The sequence below is a fragment of the Paroedura picta genome, chromosome 4 (genome assembly GCF_049243985.1).
Source record: "Paroedura picta isolate Pp20150507F chromosome 4, Ppicta_v3.0, whole genome shotgun sequence".
Taxonomy (NCBI): Eukaryota; Metazoa; Chordata; class Lepidosauria; order Squamata; family Gekkonidae; genus Paroedura; species Paroedura picta.
The window spans coordinates 53,995,833-54,014,263 of record NC_135372.1 but is presented as its reverse complement, the minus strand read 5'-3'; the positions used below and the strand labels follow the sequence as shown (position 1 = coordinate 54,014,263).

The following is an 18,431-nucleotide window of genomic DNA, read 5'->3' as shown; positions in this document are numbered from 1 at the left end:
TAACCCAACTGCTGTATCATGTCCTCCTCCAGCAATGATGAAGAGGCAGAGAATCAAACTGGACCAAGTGGTAATGATTGCAACAGTAAGGGAAGTCTCACTGGAACAGTGACAGAGGTTACAATGGTGCTGTGAAACTGTGGTGGGTATGGTAGAAGCAATGGTGGGAAGACAGGACCTGTAGTGGGTCCAGCAGCCAGGGGCTAGGAGTTACACGAGGATCACCGATGGCAAATGTGGTGCGGGGGCTAGAGCACCACTGGAATTACCAGCAGTGGAGGAAATAAGGGGGCAGGAGCTGTAGCTAAAAGGGGGGAATAGTCCCTTGTGAGTATTGTGTGTCCCCACTTTCAAGAAGAGGGTGATAGCTCAATACCAGAACATCTGCATTGCATGATAAAGATGCCAGATTCAGTTCCAAGAATCTCAAGCAGGAGGTGTAGGAAATATCTTTTTGAAGCCTTGGAGACCTATGCCATTCAGACTTGACAATACTAGGTTAGGTGGCCCACTGGTCAGACTCTGCAGAGCAGCTTCATATATTTAATTGATTCATAGATATTTGGAGTTTCCCTTGCCTTTTTGATTGAGCATACAAAATATTTCACCTGAGATCGTTTTGGAAGGCAAAGGGGTGAGGACATATTTGACAAAGTTGCCATAGCTCTCTGAGTTCTTTTCAGCAATCAAGCCCATCATCTGAATGATAAGATTAGAAAGTTTAATTAGGTGTTATTTAAAGGAAACTGCACTGCAATTAACTGTGCAGTTGGGTGAAGGCTGCCTTCTCATCTCATAACAAACCATAGCTTTGTGGAACAACTGGTAAATCGGCCAGAACTCTCTGTGAATGTAAATCCCAGTGTCTTTGTCACTTTAAGGTTTGTCTCCCACCCTCTACCTTCTCTATCTTATGCATAATTTTGTAATCTTCTATCATGTTACTCCTCAGTTATCATTCCTCCAAGCTAAAGAGCCCGAACTTCTTTAGCCCTTTTTTCGTAGGGAAGATCTTCTACCCCCTTAATCATTTTAGTTGCCCCTTTCCATCATTATAATATCTTATTTTAAGGTGGGGTGACCAGAACTGTACTCAGTATTCAAAATGAGGCTGCACCATAGATTTAAACAGGGGCATTAGGATACTGTCAGATTTATTTCCAACCCCCTTCCTAAGAATCCCCAGCATAGAATTTGCCTTTATTATTGCAGTCACATACTGAGTAGAGTTCAGTGAGTTCAACTACAATGTCTCCAGGATCCCTCTTCTGCTCAATTACCACCAGTTTGGATCTTATCAATGTATATTTATATTTAGGAATTTGTGGGGGCATTACTTTTTACTTGCCCACATTGAACTTTATTTGCCATATTGATGCCCACTCACTCAGCCTTCACAGATCCCTCCAGAGCTCCTCACAGACCTTCCTGATTCTCATTGCCCTGCACAACTCAGAGCAATCCACAAACTTAGCCACTTCACTGATTACTTCCTTTCTTGTTATATAAAACTAATACAATAAAATTAGGATAAAGTAATGTCAAGTTCAAAGTTGATTAAAACAGAAGAATGAATACAAAGAGTACCAAAGGAAAATAATATTCTATAAATTGTAAGGAACTGAGCAGCTGCATTCTGGACCATTTGGAGTTTATGAAACAGCTTCGAGAGAAGCCCTGTATAAAGTGAGTTACAGTAATCTTGCCTGGAGATAACCATTGCATGATCACAGTGGTGAGGTTGGATGCTGACAGGTAGGGTGAAAGTTATTGTGCCTCATAGAGATGATAAAATGCTTGGTGGGCAACATTTGTGATCTGGGTCTCCATAGACAGGGAGAATCCAGAATCACACCCAGGCTCTTGACCATGGTTGAAGATGTCAAAGGGACCCCATCAAGAGTCAGGAGTTGAACCACTTCTCCTGGGGCATGCCAACCCAGCCAGAGGATCTCCATTTTAGCTGGATTCTGCTTCAGCTGACTGTGCTGAAGCCAATCCACTACAACCTCAAACACCTGGTCAGTGAATCTTGGGGGACAGATGGATGTCCATCCATCAGCAGAAAAAGCAGAGTGTCATCCATGTACTGGTGACAACCCAACTTGAAACTCTGAATCAACTAGGCAAGGGAGTACATATAGATATTTAATAACATCAGGGAGACAATAGCTCCTGTGGGATTCCACATACCAGGGCTTGTCACTGGGAGGTACTCTCCTCTAATGAAACCCTCTGTCCTCAACCTTGTAGGAAGGATTATAGCCATTTAAGAGCTATTCCATGTATCCCCAAGAGAGCTAGGCTAGGAGCCTGTGATTCACTGCATCAGATCTAACAAAAACAGCTGTACTGACTCCCTAGATCCAGTTTTCTCTAAACATCATCTGTGAAGGTGACCAGCACTATCTCCATGATCAGGTTGGAAGCTTGACCAATTATGGGTCAAGAGCCAATGTTTCCTCCAGGAAACTCTGAAGCTCTTCCATGACAAATGGTAGATGTAAAACCAGGCACTAGCAGGCTGGTTTGGATGGATCCAGCCCTGATTTTTTCAGAAGTAGCCTAACCACTGCCTTCTTTAGCCTCTCTGGAAAGGTCCCTGTAATGAGGGAGAGGTTAATAACTTCCTAGAATGGAACCTGGATCTCCTCACCACTAGTTTTCCCCAGCCATGAGGGACATGGGTTGTGGGGGCATGTGGCTGGCTAAACAGTGAATAAGTCCTGTCCACACCAGGGAGAGCAGACTGAAGCAGTCCAAAGTAAGGCCATCAGATGGCGTGCTAGGTAGTCAGTACAACAGACAGATGGCCAAACTCTCCACTACATCCCAAAACAGACCCACACATTCAATTCCAGGGAGTGTTAGGAGTGCCTGAAGCTATCTGACCTGCTTCCAGTGAAATCTCCAGATTCAAGGGAGAGCAAATTTTATCATCTGCACTATTAAGATTTTTTGCTTCAGTATTTAGGAATCCAAATAATTAATGAACAAATGTATAAAGTACTGGTTCTAGTACCGAGCCCTACAGCACCCCACTGCTTACACCTTCCACTGTGAGAAGATCTTCCCTTATAGAATTCATGCTGATTCTTCCTAATATGCTTTTATTCATCAGTGTGCCAACTAATTCTATCTTTAGTAACTGATTCAGCCAACTTACCTGGTATCAACAATAGATTGACTGGCCTGTAAATTGCCAGATCTCCTTTGGAAAACATTTTAAAAAGATGGGATTGCATTAGCTATCTTCCTCAAGAAAGGAAGCAGATTTCAGTGGTAGATGGCAGGGGAAGTGGTCATATCTGAAGCAGCGAAAGTGGGAGCTATGTTCATCAGGCTAGCCCACTGACATTGATGGAGAAATGTGATGCTGCTTCCTGCCGTCCAGTCAGGTGTCACGTCCCTTCTCTATAGGGATGCTACCAAGTTTGCAGTGGGAAGGTTCAGCAAGCAACTACAATTTGTCCAACTGCTGCAGCCTCCCACACGCCAAGCTCTCTATCTCCCTGCATTGGAATGGCTGGTCTCAGGCAGCTGCCAAACAGAGAACAGTTGCAGCAGGTTTTTGGCTGGAGATGGGAGGTACAGGATAGCTGCCAAGAAGCGACAGCAGGTCTGTAGGAAAGGGGAATAGTAGGACTCATATCTTGCCCTGCACTGTATCATGCTACATATACTCATTTATTTAAAATTCTGCTAAGTCACATCTCTAGAGTGTCTGCTTGAAGAATGGCCTGATGAACAAAGCTGAGCTCCATTGATGGGTCAATGTCCTGCTCAGGACCGGTGTGCTGGGCATGAACTATGCCAGCAGGTGTTTGAGCATCCGTATGATATAGTTCTGGGATCCACACCAGCCATCATATAGTAGATTGATTAATTTCCTTAAGACAATTGGACCTCTCACAACATTGCTGGGAAGGTTAGGGTCATTGTCCTTCTTGACTATCTCTCTGGAGCCCAATGACTTGTGGCACTGGTTAGTCAGCCTCTCCTGGACATGCTGGTGAATGTGCCTCAAGCTGCTGGTCTGGCAGTGCTCCATGAAGCAAGTGAGGCATCCTCATTGCTTGGGTGAGTCATGAGTGAAGCACTTAGGAGGGTAAAAAGAACCAGTAGGAGGTGGCCCATCTGGCAATGCACATGATGTTTTGGTCATTCACATCTAGTTGTTTACGTGAATCATTCTGGGAAAGATTCATTTGGAGCCTGGGTATGAAGGGTAGCCTAGGGGGAATGCTCTCATTGTGAGCTGAACTCGGACACAATTCTGCTCACCTCCAAGGGTGTCCTGAACAGGCCTGAATGCAGAGAAACAGCCCTGTTTGTTTTCCTCCAGCCCCCTGCCTCCATCACAAGTCCAGTTGTTGAAGTGCAATGAATGTAAAGAGGGGACATATGTAAACAACTTCAGGCTCCTAATGAAGTTCAGTTGGTGTAGCCTTTTCTTCATAGGTGTACATAGAAAGAACAGGCCTGGATCTTTAAGGGGGCACACCCAGGCACAGAGACAGGAGATGGATGCCAAGCAGGCTTGGAGTCAAGGGCATGGAGAAGCAGCCAGCTAGTGAGAGCCCACTGAAGGCAAGAGAAATTTTGGTTTAGAACTGTTCTAATTAGGCGACCCTGTAGGTAAGGTCAGCGTGGCCCATCAGTGGGAATTAAACCTGGAATAAGGTCCAAGATGCTGGTATATCCAATGTAATACAAACTCATAGTTATGACTCTGATTAGTAAATCAATTTCTGATTCTGGCTTCATTTCCAGCTTTCTTCTAAGTACCTGAAGTGATCAACGTTTTGTGGTAGTGTACATTCAGACAATCGGTTAACTTGGGTTAATTTAATTAATTTAATATGGCTTCATATTATGCCCAGTGGGTACACACGAATCAGATATTTATTTGCATGCTGATCATCACATGCAATGACTGATCTATAGATCCATGCTTTATTCCTACAGAAATGACTTCTAGGCAGGAATTTCATCACAAGTGAAGCAGTCACCCCCGAAACAATCAGTTGCTTGAAAGTTGTGTTTTACAAGACCACATACACGATTGCTGTCATGCATTTGGTACCGTCAGGTTTCAAAGTGGAAAAACAAGATGAGAGACTCGCCTTGCATTAGTCAGAATATTCCTGATGAAGATAGATCAAGGACATGCAGCTTTCCCCTTATTAATTTCAAGGAAAGTGATGTCCACTTGTGTGCATGGAGATACCTTAAATGAATGCAAGTGGAGAAGTTCCACACAGGTGCTTCAGGAGATCTCTGGAGGACTGCGATGACTTAACTTAACCTTTGACATGGTCATGCATCCCTCCATCGTTTGGTGTTATCCAGCTCACTGAGTTCTAATTCTGTTCTCCTAAAGGGATCCTTTTAAATATGTTGATAGCTTGTCCTGAGTGATCCCTGTAGCAGAAGCCCACTATACAGAGCAACAAGGTCAGCAGAAGTGCTCTGCATTTCCAAACATAGCACAGAGATGCCATCTAGCAGTGACACTTAGGAATTTCCAGATATTACAGTTGTTCAAGTTTGCAGATCTTAGTGTAACAACTAGTATATCTTTTAATGTTTCTGAGTATTACCCATTGACTCTTGTTTGGCTTTTTGCCTAGTGTTCCAGCAATATACTAGGTGGGGAGGGGGGACACTTCACTGAAGTACATTATGGTAATGAAAAAAAATATTTCCTTATATGTGCATCTAAAAAAGGAAATTCTAATCAAAGTCTAATTAATACACATGGCACTTCAGCAGGAATATAAAAAAATTGCAGCACATTCATTGGTATTTAAAACTTTCAAAATTAATTACTGCTTTTTTCTCATTGAAGCCTGTGTACGGTCGATAGTCTTCTACACTGGAAAGGAGGGTTAAATTTAACCCTGCTCATGGAATTATATTCCTCAGAAAACAAGTTAACAGAAAAGGAATCAATGAAATGGGATCTTGATTCCAGATCCTACCCAGTCACATATATCACCACAAGGTAGGATACATAAACACTTTGCTACTGTTTAATATGGCAGAGACATAGAAGATAAAATGGTATCATAAGGTATAAGGGTTCTCTGATCTCTGTCTTGATCAACAATTACAATTGGTACATTTTATGTATTACTTATGGAAACCACTGCATTTTAACACAGCATGCATGAGAGAGAGTTATCTGAGAAAACCGTGGGTGAGGATGTCATGTAGGTAGAGGAGGAAGAGATTGCGCATGATTACAGATAAGCGTAGGCTTGTCTAAGAAACTCACATGCTTAATTTTGAAGACTTCTGCTTCATCATCTCCCTTTCTCCTGAGCATCCAGTTCACTGCAAAGTATAGCAGTCTGGGAGAACTGAAGATGAACAATAATCCCATTTGGAAATGAGCAGGATTTAAATAAGCATTCCACTGGTTTGGACTTTAACTGTACTGTATGAGTTTGGTATCAGGGCATTTTGTACTCAAAATTTGTATGATGATGCATATTCTGTATGCTGTATATTCTGTACCTAACTGAAGGTGAGGCCATGTGACAGAGGAAGGAGGGTTTCTAGCCATCTCCTTCACACTATTGTCCTCACTTGAAATAGCCCTGGGGAGCTTCTTTTTGGGCCACTGGGCAAAACACTTGAAAACATGTAAATTTAATTCAATTGGACAAACAGTATCTCCCTAGGACCATTTCAGTCCTCGACTGACCATACTCTTGTGTGTGCAAAATTAAGTTTAAATAATTGCTGACAGACATCTGTTCTGGCCCTCAGTATTTGAGTGCTCAAAGTCTCTGGGTCAGTCCCTGGCGTCTCCATTGCAAAGATTCTTGGGGAGCTGCCTGAGACTGTGAAAAGCCCCTGAAGTCAGAGAAGAGATTGCACAACTAAGAGGCCCAAGGACCTGACTTGGTATAAGGCAGGCGCAGATGTTCATATGCAGACATATATTATGAAGATCTTTTGTCAGCGTATAGATGGAAGTGTACTGTCAAGGAACTAACTTGACACTACATGGCGGAAACAAATTAAAAAGGGTGAGATATGCTAAAAGTAAAGAACAGCACTGGGACCATGCAGCTTGGGGGAGAGAAGTTTAATTGGAAAAGTAGCCAGAGCTCTCTCTGCTATTCCTTTGCTTAGAATCCCAGCCATCCACAGCTGGTTTTCATGTTTTAAAAACCCACTTTGGGAGAGAGTCACAATGGCCATGTATGGTCTACATACTGCTCAAAAGATCTTGCATCTATTTAGGACTGGGACAACTCTTCTTCTTTTGGCTGCACCTACTTTGCCTTGTGCTCCCTCTTATTAGATGTTTTATAAGCTGGGCTGCAGCCTGCAGACTAGTTCTACAATGTATATATCAGTCTTAACATACCTCAAAACTCTTTGTTCATTTACCTCCCAGAGACCAGTGTGGGCACCTTTTTTGGAAGTTCTTTCAGGACAGTTACCACTTCTCTGACTTCGAAACCCAGAGCAGCCCCACGCGTGTTGTATCCTGCCACTTTTTCCACTGGTGAAAGAGGAATGAAAAGGCTCTTTCGACCACTGAAAAAAAAAGTCTTTGCCTGGAATCATGGGATCTGTGAAAGGAAGAGCCACATTATAGACGGGGAGGGGGGGCTGCAGTGAAGAGGGGACATTGAACAAGAATGAGTGGAAAAGCTGGTACAATCCAACTAATGAGTCTTTGACATTTACCTTTCTGAAAATGGTGTGAGAGATTAACTCACTGCCATTTTATGGATCAGGATAATGTCTGAAAACAACGGTGGCTGAACAGGGCATTTAAACTCAAGGTTTTGGCTATCACCCTACCCCACTGTGAAAGTTCTGCAAAGCAAAAAAAAAAAAAAAAAAAAAAACCACAAAAACTTTTAATGCTGTGACCTAAAGACTAAGGTGACCAGATTGTCCCACTTTTGGAGGGACATCTGGGGGCACCTGGCAAATTGTACTTATGTTGAAATTAAAATATATATATTACAATACTATTTTTGCATTCTATGTGTTTGATGAAAATTTTTGTTGCTCTATATAAATTTTAATCAAGACCCCCCCCCCGGTCAATGTTGTCCCACTTTACCAATGTTAAAATCTGGTCACCTTACCAAAGACATGTCCCTTGTGTGTGTATTTGTGTTGGGGGGGCACAACCCATACCAGTGTTGCTTCCTGCTACCCCACCTTTTTGCCTGTGCCTCTTTTAAATAATGCATTGATTGACAACTAAAATAGGATTGGATTCTTCCAGCCAGGAAAAACCAGAGGTAATTAATACAGATGTAATTACACATATAATGCAGTCTAGGCACAGAGGAGTATTTGCAGCTTTTGTCTATGCTGCAAGACTATCAGTAAGGCTACCGGGGGGGGGGGGGGGACGGACAGAGATATAAGCTGCCCTGGAGATCAGTTGATCAAAAGGATGAACATACATCTTTAAAGTAACACAATTTTGATACCCAGACTTATTCATGGAACATGTGAAACCTTGGGGGCAGCATTAGGAACAGCTGGGCTTGAGACCAAGCAGAGGGTTTTGAGAACCTCTCTTTTCTAAAAGCAACAGGAGTCCAATGCTATGATTAGCTACTATTATGTTATAATTAGTCCCTCTTTCCTAATTGAAGCAACTACTGAATCATGACACATCAGCAAAAAGGACTGAGCTTTAATGAAATCACCCCTGTCACAAGCAAGAGCTTAGGAAAATAAACACACACACACAGTCAAGTTTGCACTGGATTTATAACTTTCTTTTTTTCTCCCTGCAAGAAACCTGCAAACTACTTTAGAGTTCTAGCTCACTCAATTTTGCCAGTTTGCAGATAGTTTCCATACACATTCTGAAGACTCCCACACGGTTTTGACATGAGCAGTTGTGACATCTGTTGAAATACACAATGCTGGTTTAGAAGTCCTGAGAACCACCCAGGCTTACGGCTTGCCACTTCAAAGACATCCCCGAAAGGGTCATTGTCTGTCATAAGTGCAGCGACCAAGCACGATAGAGAAAAACTGTACTGGCTGCTTTCTAAAATTAATTTTATTTTACCAACGTACATGCATGAGTGCATGTGCACAAGGGTATATCCCAGAGATTTCACACACGCACACTCACACACACAAACAAACACACCCCCTTCCAGCAAGAGATTTTGAGTTCATGCCAGACAGCCATGACACATGTCATGCAGCCTACTGGACTCCAGTCTTCCCTCTCTGCTAACAGCATTAGACAGGTCTAATTTTCAGGGGGTGAGGGAACAGTTTTCAAAACCTCAGCCTCAGCCAGGCGGCACCGCGCATGAAGCATCGTTTCTCTTTTTTAAAGTGGCTGTCGTTCAGCGCCGCAGCAAATCTGATTTGATCACACTGACCAAATACTGGTGCTCCTCTCTTAACGGGGGCTGGGGGGGGGAGCCATTGCACATGACCGAGAGGGAAGCCCTGTTCATCTCCAGCCCCACCCCCACCCCTTGCAACCCTTTGGCAGGACGCAGCTCCCTGGGGGCTTCTGGAGCATGAACAGGGCAATCCCGCCTTTCCGAGCCTTGGGTTCAAATGTGTTTAGGATTGTACCAAAGCATTCCTTGATCACCTTGAAATCAATCTCGCGCCAGCTCTTCTAGAGGCAGCTCCTACTGCCGGGGCACCTTCCAGAGTTCCATAGAAAATGCATTTGGGGAGGGGGGGGACACCAAGAACATCCAAGTGTTTCAACCTTTCCATCGCCTGTTTAAATTCTTAGAAGTGGGTCCCCCCCCAATTGTGTAGGAAGATTGGAGGGGGGGGGGAGAAGAGGGAACCCCAGCAGCATTCCTAAGGCGGCGAGGCAAGCAACCCAGAGCCGGAGCGGGCTTCGGTGCGCACTTGCCTGCTGCCGCTGCCGCTGTCCCTTTCCCTTCCTTTCTTGGAAAGGCAAACCCAAGGAGCCCCCCCTGTCTCCTGTCTGGGCAGCGGAGCCGCAGTGTGCCCGCGTGGCTGGCAGGATCGACCACTTCTCAGCAGCCGAGCCGGGGGAAGCCCGGCGCCCCCCGACAGGCGAAGCGCCCCCGAGCTCGCCTCTCTCCAAACCAGCCCTCTTGCCGGCCGTGCGGGCAGACGCCGCACGTCGCGGGGCTCCAGAGGCTGGCCCAAAGCCTGGCCCAAAGCCGCCCCGGCCCCCTTTCCCGCCTCCCCCGGCTCCAAAAAAGCGACCGCTTCCCCCCCCCCCCCGAGAGCCGCATTGGCCGCTCCTCCGAAGCAACTTCGGGAGCGGTGACGAGGCGGGGTTGGCGTGGAGGGAAAGAAGAACTCCTTCCAGCGGCGCTTGGCAGGCGCCGGACGGCAGCGGAGGCGCCCCGCGAAGGCGGATTGTTCCCTGGCGCGCCCCTACCTTGGACAGCTCCAGCCCCGTCAGGAGCGCCAGCAGCAGGAGGTTGAGGAGGCCGGCGGGCGGCTGCATGCTGGTCCCGGGGCTGCTGGCCGTGGCCGCGGCTGCTCTCCTCCTCCTCCGCCGCCGCCGCCGCCGCCGCCCCGCGAGTCTCCTTCATCCAGTCCCTGCAGGGCCCCCGCGCGCCGCTCGCACTTTCTGCCCGCCCGCCCGCCCGCCCGCCCGCCACAGCCCGAATGCTGCGAGCCGACGAGGAGGAGGAGGCGGCAGCGGCAGCCGCCCCGGGGACGCTCATTCATTCCGCAGGCATCCTTCGGCGAGCGGGAGGGAGGGAGGAGGCGAGGCGGAGCTGGCGGCCGGGCGGGGGGGGGGGGGGAGCGCCAAGTCCAGAGCAGGGCAAGGCAAGGCTCTCTGGCGGTGGCGGTGGAGGGGGGAGCCCGTGCCTCCAGCCCCACCGCCCACCCCATGAAAAAGTTTGCCTGGCCCCAGGAACAGGGGAAACAAGCCAGATGTGTCATCACCCTGGTCCCTGGGGGGCTTTTCTGGGAACTGGGGGGGGACAGGGAAGTCTCCCCCCCCCTCACAACTGTGGGAGGTAGGCACTCAAGGGGAGGGATGAACAGGGAAAGAGACAAACCAGGACAGGTAAGGGGGGGGGGGGTCCTGAGGAGTCTGTCCTGCTTGCCCAGCTGGACCCCTGACTGCCTGATAGTGAGCCAAAATCTCGATAGGCCTTGGCTCAAGCAGCTCTGCAGCAGCGCCTAAGTAGCAGGGGGAAGCCTGCAGCTGCTACCACCACTGGGCAGTATTTGAAACCACAGAGTGGCATGGGGGCACTGGGCAAAGCATGGAGGTGAGCGAGGTATCCCTGTTTCATGGGATTGACAGTTTCCTGGGGTGGATGGGGGGGGGGCGTATGGTAGTAATTGCGAAGGGATAAGAGAGAGAACAGGGTGCTTCCCGAACACTTGGGTGTTTGCCAAACATACTGATTGTGGTTTGTTTCTACATTAATCCAGCTCGCAGCTGTGTCTTGGGGCTCCCGGCCGACTTTCCTTTAGGTCCACACCACCCAGGTTCAACAGCATCAAAACATCAGGTGGGTCCAGGTCCTTCATTCCTGATCCCATTTAGTTCTGACATCTTCTCTGGGCAGTCCAGAAATGCATCACCAGGTCCTTAATAAAACAAATGTGCTTCTTAGGATGAGGAGCCACTCTGTTTCTTAAAGAGCAGCCAATTCTGCAGCTCCTCAATGGTTCAAAGAGGACTACTGAGCAATCAGAGAAGCAGGAATCCAGTGACCAGAGTCTCTCCCTTGCTCCTGCCTAAACCTGTTAGATGTGGCCCGGAAAATTCTTAGAAGACCTTCACACAGAATGAAGAGCACTTCCTTCCTGTGCCCTTCACCTTATCTCTGTTCCCCACCTCATTCTGAGCCGTTAGTTGTGCCAGGAGTGCACCGCTTCCTTTGGTCTGCTGGTAGAGGCTCACACAACTGATTGCACACACAGAGAGACACACATACACGCCTTCCATCCTACCACTGGAGGCAAGGGCCCACCGTCAGGGCTACTGGCTGAGTTTTCACCGAGTGGCCCTGCAAAGCTGACTCCCCACACTGCAGGAGCTGCTCAGCTTAGCTCTTGGGCCATTTATGTGGTTGCTTCTTTCCATATCCTACAAGGCTCTAAAGATCTGGCTGCTGAAAGAGGGATCATTGGAGTTTAGGTGGGCAGCTGAACAAGGCATGAGTCCAGTGGCACCCTTAAGCTTTTGTGTGCATGCACACTTCTTAAGGGACAGCTTTGAGTCCAGTAATTGATTGCCATGTGGATGTGTACATCTCTCTCTCTCTCTCTCTCTCACACACACACACACACACACACACACCTCTCTCCCCTTTCTTGCTCATCTTGATTAACCCAAGCCAACCATAGCAATTATGACAAAAACATGTACTTTTTTTGGAAGGAACATGGATGTGGAGGGGTGACCTCTGAATGTTAGGAGAACAGCCATCTGGAGTCTCTTGTGGCCCAAAAAAAAAAGTGAAGCATCGATTCCCATCCCCAGGTGGGATCTGGGAATCCCTCAGTTTTACAGCTCAACTACAGACTAAAGCCATCAGTTCCCCTTGAGAAAATGGCTGCTTTGGAGTGGGGGGGGGGGAACTCCATAGCTTTCTACTCCCTTCCTCCCCCCAATCCTGCCCACTCCTGGCTCCACCCCCAAATTCTCCAGGTATTTCCCAAACCAGAGTTAGGCACCTAAAGGATTAGCATTCATTGTTTTCACAGGTTGGTGTTCACTTCATCACAGACTCAAAGTGTTCCTGTGTCTTCAAGCTGGGTTCTTTAGGCCCTAAAGGCCCCTAATGGGGGAGAATTTCCACACTTTCCCTCCTCTAATTCCCTAAAGTTTAGGGAATTAGAGGAGGAGGGAAAGTGTGGAAATTCAACCCCATTAGGAAATGAAACGATGAAAGACTCCTGCAGGCAGTAGCTTAAACAGTTCTGCACTTTATCTCACCCTTCCTCCAAAGACCTCAGGGAGGCAAGCAAGTTTCCCATTACCTCCATTTTGTCCTCATAAGAAACCATGAGAGGCTGCCAGAGAGAAGGGCCCAGGGTGGGCAGACAGTGGGCTTGATAGCAGAGTGGAGCTTTGCACACTGGACCAAATCCAACACGGTAGCCGTGACACCATATTTTCATTCCGAGGTGGCCAAGAGGCCTGAGGAAAAATGTTGTGTCCCTTTAACAGAGGCTTAATGAGTTGCCGTTTACCAGGTCATGCTATTGACTTCAGTGCTATGAAAGGGTTCAGCTGCCTGTTGCTGTACATTAAGTCTCTATTAAAGAAACAGGACTTTCCCTGGGATGTTTGCTGGACTGTTGCCAACCCTATTCCATTCCATTCTTCCTTGGAGTTCCGGGTTGTATGCATGGAGGGTATGCTGTTTTAGTACAGTCTAAACCAGAGTTAGACCTTTCCACCTTTCACTGAACTTAAAAGGGTAGAGCTCTGCTTAGAAATGCCCTGCTTGTTCTCACAGTCACCTGGGGAGTACATTAAGAACATAACTTGCTGAAGCCTTTGGTAGCAGAGCAGAGAGTCTCCTAGCTCTTGCTAGTGAGTTGTTCTTTAAAAAAAAAGATTCTCCGTCAGATTTCTTGCCTGTTCTTCTTTCAAAGAACTAAGGACACCATCTGTAGGCAAGGGGTGCTGCTCTGGGTGGCTGAGCAGGACTACCAACATGCCTGCTCTATAAGGCAAGCAGGGCAATTAGTATGGCCACCTTCCTGAGGACTGGAAATTTAAACTGGAAAGAAATTCTGCCCAAGGAGAGAAGATACAGTTCTGAGGAAGGAGGAAAACAATGGCCAGTCTGGCAGGTGAAAAGCCAGAAAGAAGAATATGCTTTGTATTCCCTTCTAGTGAACGGCATTTTCACAAACGTACAGTAGACAGAAATGTTTGCTCTGACTGAAGCTTGCTGCTGAAGGTCATGACTTTAGCTAAATGAATCCCATTCTGTGATTCTGGCTGAAGCTACATCAGGATACAGAGGGGACTCACCAAGAATACAAAGATCCTTGTGTGATTGTCAGTGTCTCTTCTGACACCCCGTAGACACCAATCAGCGTAAAATTATTGCATATATAATGTGTCGAATCTACTGAACCATTCTGCCTACATATCTGATGCCTTGTACGTACTTGACCTTCATGTTTCAGGGACATGCTAGCTTTTCCAGTCCTAAGGTTCGTTTCATATATTACAGATCAAGTACCCAAGATTTATCACGGAGTTTGTATACTCAGCAGAGAGTTGCAGTCAATCCACGTTCTGTGATAAAAGCTTCCAAACAGGCCTGCTGGAGTAGGGGACAGTTCTGGAGGTATAAAATTTCCCAGGGTTGAGTTGTTATCTGGCCCCTCAGAAGTCAGGTAGACCACTTGCCATGTTTTGCTTTCATGCTCTCACACAACATGAAGTGCCCGTTTTCTTGAGGTTTTGCAACAATTAGAAACTCTTTCAGGAATTCGTAATTGTTTTTGTAACACTTTTCTTGGCTTGACATAAATAACGGAGCACTTGCTATGTTGTCGAGTTAAGTGGACAGTACAACAAGAGGTTATAGATTTCTAAAGAGGCTTTTCCCTCCGTCCCGTGACTAGATTACTGAGTTCCCTTGCGGACATGCAATGAAACCTGCAGCCAGTGAGTGTCATAATCTTGCATGTACACCAGGTCCTACTACCCACTTAGTAGCTACATACCTACACAGAGTTGTAGCAGCCAACCCTGGAAGCTCTGATGCTACCTCCCGATGGCCACTGGCAAGAGTTCTGACTCTCCCCTTTCAGTGGTGCTCAGTGGTGGGATCTGGGATGTCCCTTGTAGCCTAGCATGTCAGCCACAGCTACTTGAAGATGGAAGTAACTCAGAAAGGTTTGGCTGACACAAATGGATGGCAAACAGATCCATCAGTTGCTAATAACCATGATGGAATTCCATGTTCAGAGCAGTATACATGATATTGGGAACCACTTGGAGGTCAGTCACCCTTAGAGGGACCCAGCGGTCTCTAGCTGGCTACTTTTGAAAAGTGAATGCTGGACTAGGTGTTTTTCACATAAATGTGGCACAGTGACTGGAGAAATATGATAGGCGTGTCTGTGTTTTATTTTTTTCGGGGGGGGGGGAGGAGAAACGACCTCCCTTCAGGCCAGGAGATGGCAACCCTAGTAAATGGGAATACATTCCTTTGGAATGACTCATAAATTAAGCCTTTCAAGTCTTAAATTCGTTAGCACACAATAAAACATACTCCTTACAACATAATTTATTTATATTTTATAGCCAGGGCATATATTCATGGAGATTAAATAAATTGTTATGGATACAAAATGATTGTATTTGTGTTGTTATCTGCATTTCAGTGTTGGGAAAACGCTTATCTGGGAAACAAAAATCAGGTTGTTTACCACTGTGTCCCCTTGAGAGATGCTTTGTGCAGAATTTTGAATGCTGATGTTAGATTACAGATAACCTTGCTTATGAGGAAATATGCTCTTTAAAATCAATTTAACTAAGGAAGCGTATAATGAAACTAGGAACCGAAGTGTTCAGTGAGAAGGTGCATGGAGGGAGGCATTGGCTTGGATCCACTAGACCAGCCATTCTCAGCCTTTTTTTTTTGGCCAAGACTCTTCTCATGTTCCAGCGCCCCTTGCAGTAGGCTGGCTGCTTGTGCAGTGAGCTAGGCTAAAAAAGGCCTAAGCTAAGAGTGAACTAACTATACTCAATGTTCCTTGTCTTATATATACATGAGATAAATTTCTAGAACATTCAACCAAGAGAAGCATGTGTGTTCATTTTTTCCTTGAATGCATTAATTCAAGCACACACAAAGGAATGGATTAAATGATTTCCCTTGATGAAGGTGGAACTTTCTAGGAATTAATGACACCATAAATGACAAAAAGGGTATTTCATCGGTTCAGTTACCAGAACCTCCCCCCTAAACTCTTTGGGCTCCTGTTCTCACATTTTTTAGTCTGTGCCCCCCTTCAAATGTTCCAGGGCCACCCATGCCCCCCATTGAGAATAGATACACTAGGCCAGGGGTAGTCAACCTGTGGTCCTCCAGATGTCCATGGACTACAATTGCCATGAGCCCCTGCCAGCAAATGCTGGCAGGGGCTCATGGGAATTGAAGTCCATGGACATCTGGAGGACCACAGGTTGACTACCTCTGCACTAGGCCACTGCTGGAGACAGAAGGACTTCCACCCCCATAGTGCAACTACCATGCTTCTCCTTTCTTGCTCTAGCCCCAAAAGTCCCAAGAAAAACTGAAGCAACTGTTTTTCAGTTTAATGATGCAGATAAGGAAATAAAATCAAGTTTTTGGTAAATACGTTCAAAGCTTAAGAAATGTTACATATGAAAGGTTCACTTTCTTCATTATAACAGAGCTAGGAAGACAGTATAGAGCCACATGAGAGTGACAGACAATGAAATTGAAAGAACATTGTCCAGGAAGTAATAGACCTGAGTAGAATTCTGACCAGACCTCTTTTGGATTGCTTGCTTAAAGCTCTTAGTACCAAATGAAGCCCCTTATTAAAGAACATGTCATGTGTGAGGCATGAAGTCAGGCAGCCTGGGAGCTATATTACTGAGGCAGACAGATTTAACCTCGGAGCATGCAGTAGATACATGCAAGGCAGAAGAAACTGAAGGGGTTTAGGTACAGTGGGAAAGTAAATATATCAAAAAGCTAAATGATAGCCAGCTGCAGAGCAAAGGGAGCTTTAATGTTAACAGAAGTCCCAAACAGAAACATATTCAGATGTGGCAAAGGTCTGCTATCAGTGAGACACCAGCCACAGCATAAATTCCTGCTTAGCCTGTGAGGGAGAATGCCAAACTGTGGTGCCTGGATCCTATACATGTTTACTCAGAAGTAAATTGCACTGACTTCAATGGCACTTGTTCCCTGGTAAGTGGATGCAGCAGGACTGTCCTGATTGTTCTGTTAAGATTGTCAAAACAGGGAGACAAAATCACAAGGCAAAGATATGTTTACATTGACAGAAACCGCAGAAAACCCAAATGATTTCTTCATTGGTACACTGAATTATTCAGCTCTAGAAGATGAGTAGTGTGTCAGTCTTCTCACAAAACAGTGAATTTTAGAAGTGTCAACAAGGGCCCAGGCTAATACAGAATCTTCAAAAAGTTTCAAAGCATAACAAGTTGAAGCAACTTAAACATTCAAATATAAGATTAGTAACATATTCTGGGGAAAGACTGCAAATGTTTTGGTGAATGCAATATAAATTACAGCTCAGTTGGATTTCCATGTGGCATATTTCGATGGACAAACTCTCTTTGTATGTATGTTTGTGTGTAGGGGTCTCAAATGTCCCAGAGCTCAAACTTTCATAAATAAAAATCAATCAGCAGCTATTTTACCTTATAAAATTCCAGGAAGACTGAAATGGAAGAAAATTGGAGGGGCTACAGCTCAGTGGAAGAACTTCTGCTTGATATGCAGAACATCCCAGGTTCAAGCCCCACCATCTCTAGCTTATTAGATTTTTTAATCACCACTCATTCAAAGGATCTCAGACTTAGAATGTTAAAAAGTATATAATAGAAACATCATTAAAACTAATAATAAATATTAACATTAAAATATGTGGATAGCACCATAGATCACTAATAAAAACAGCTGGAAAATGTGGATTACTCTCCAAAGGCCAACTTAAATAATTTGGTCTTTCATATCTGCTGAAACTAAACAAGTCAAGTAGGGCAGGGGTAGTCAACCTGTGGTCCTCCAGATGTCCATGGACTACAATTCCCATGAGCCCCTGCCAGCAAATGGGAATTGTAGTCCATGGACATCTGGAGGACCACAGGTTGACTACTCCTGAAGTAGGGCACCAGTGTCATCTGAGAGACTAACTGGTAGCCAGCACACCTGCTGCAGAATCTGAGCTGACCATGGCAACCTGGCAGCTGCATTCTAGACCACCTGCAGTCTTTGAAGCATCTTCAAGATCAGCTCTACACAAAGCGAATTGCAGATGTTCAATCTATAACTTCATTGAAAATGTTCATGATAAAACAACCTGCTAAAGTAACAATTTTGAAAACAGTGAAGAGGGGATGTTATGAAGGACAGTTGCAATTAAAGTGTTCTGTGAGTGGCTGCATGGGGAGCTGCAGTTTCAGAGAACGTAAATGATCAGCATTAAGGGCAGGGGTGGCACATCGGCTCATGAGAATTGTAGTCCATGGACATCTGGAGAGCCCCCCCCCACACACACACACACATATACCCGGTAACGACCATTTTGAGCTAAGTTGTAATCAGTTCTTCCATTTTCAGTAAAGTTTGTTCCACTCTACAATCTCCTGTTGCACCTATATACATAAAGAGTGATTCATATTTCTGATAACATGCTAAAGGTTCCAAGGACTCCTATTGGTGGATCCTTCCCTCCCCCAGGGCCAATTGCTG

At 45.7% G+C, this 18,431-nt stretch overlaps 1 protein-coding gene across 1 annotated transcript in view; it reads right to left on the bottom strand.

Annotated features, from left to right (window-relative positions):
- The window catches only part of OLFM3 (olfactomedin 3), a 198,541-nt gene extending 187,971 nt beyond the window's left edge, over positions 1-10,570 (bottom strand). Inside the window, exon 1 of the mRNA XM_077332854.1 lies at positions 10,391-10,570. Within this exon, the coding sequence (XP_077188969.1) occupies positions 10,391-10,459 (69 nt within the window). The 5' untranslated portion in view covers positions 10,460-10,570. The remainder of the gene's footprint in view (positions 1-10,390) is intronic.
- Between the last annotated feature and the right edge of the window lie 7,861 nt (positions 10,571-18,431).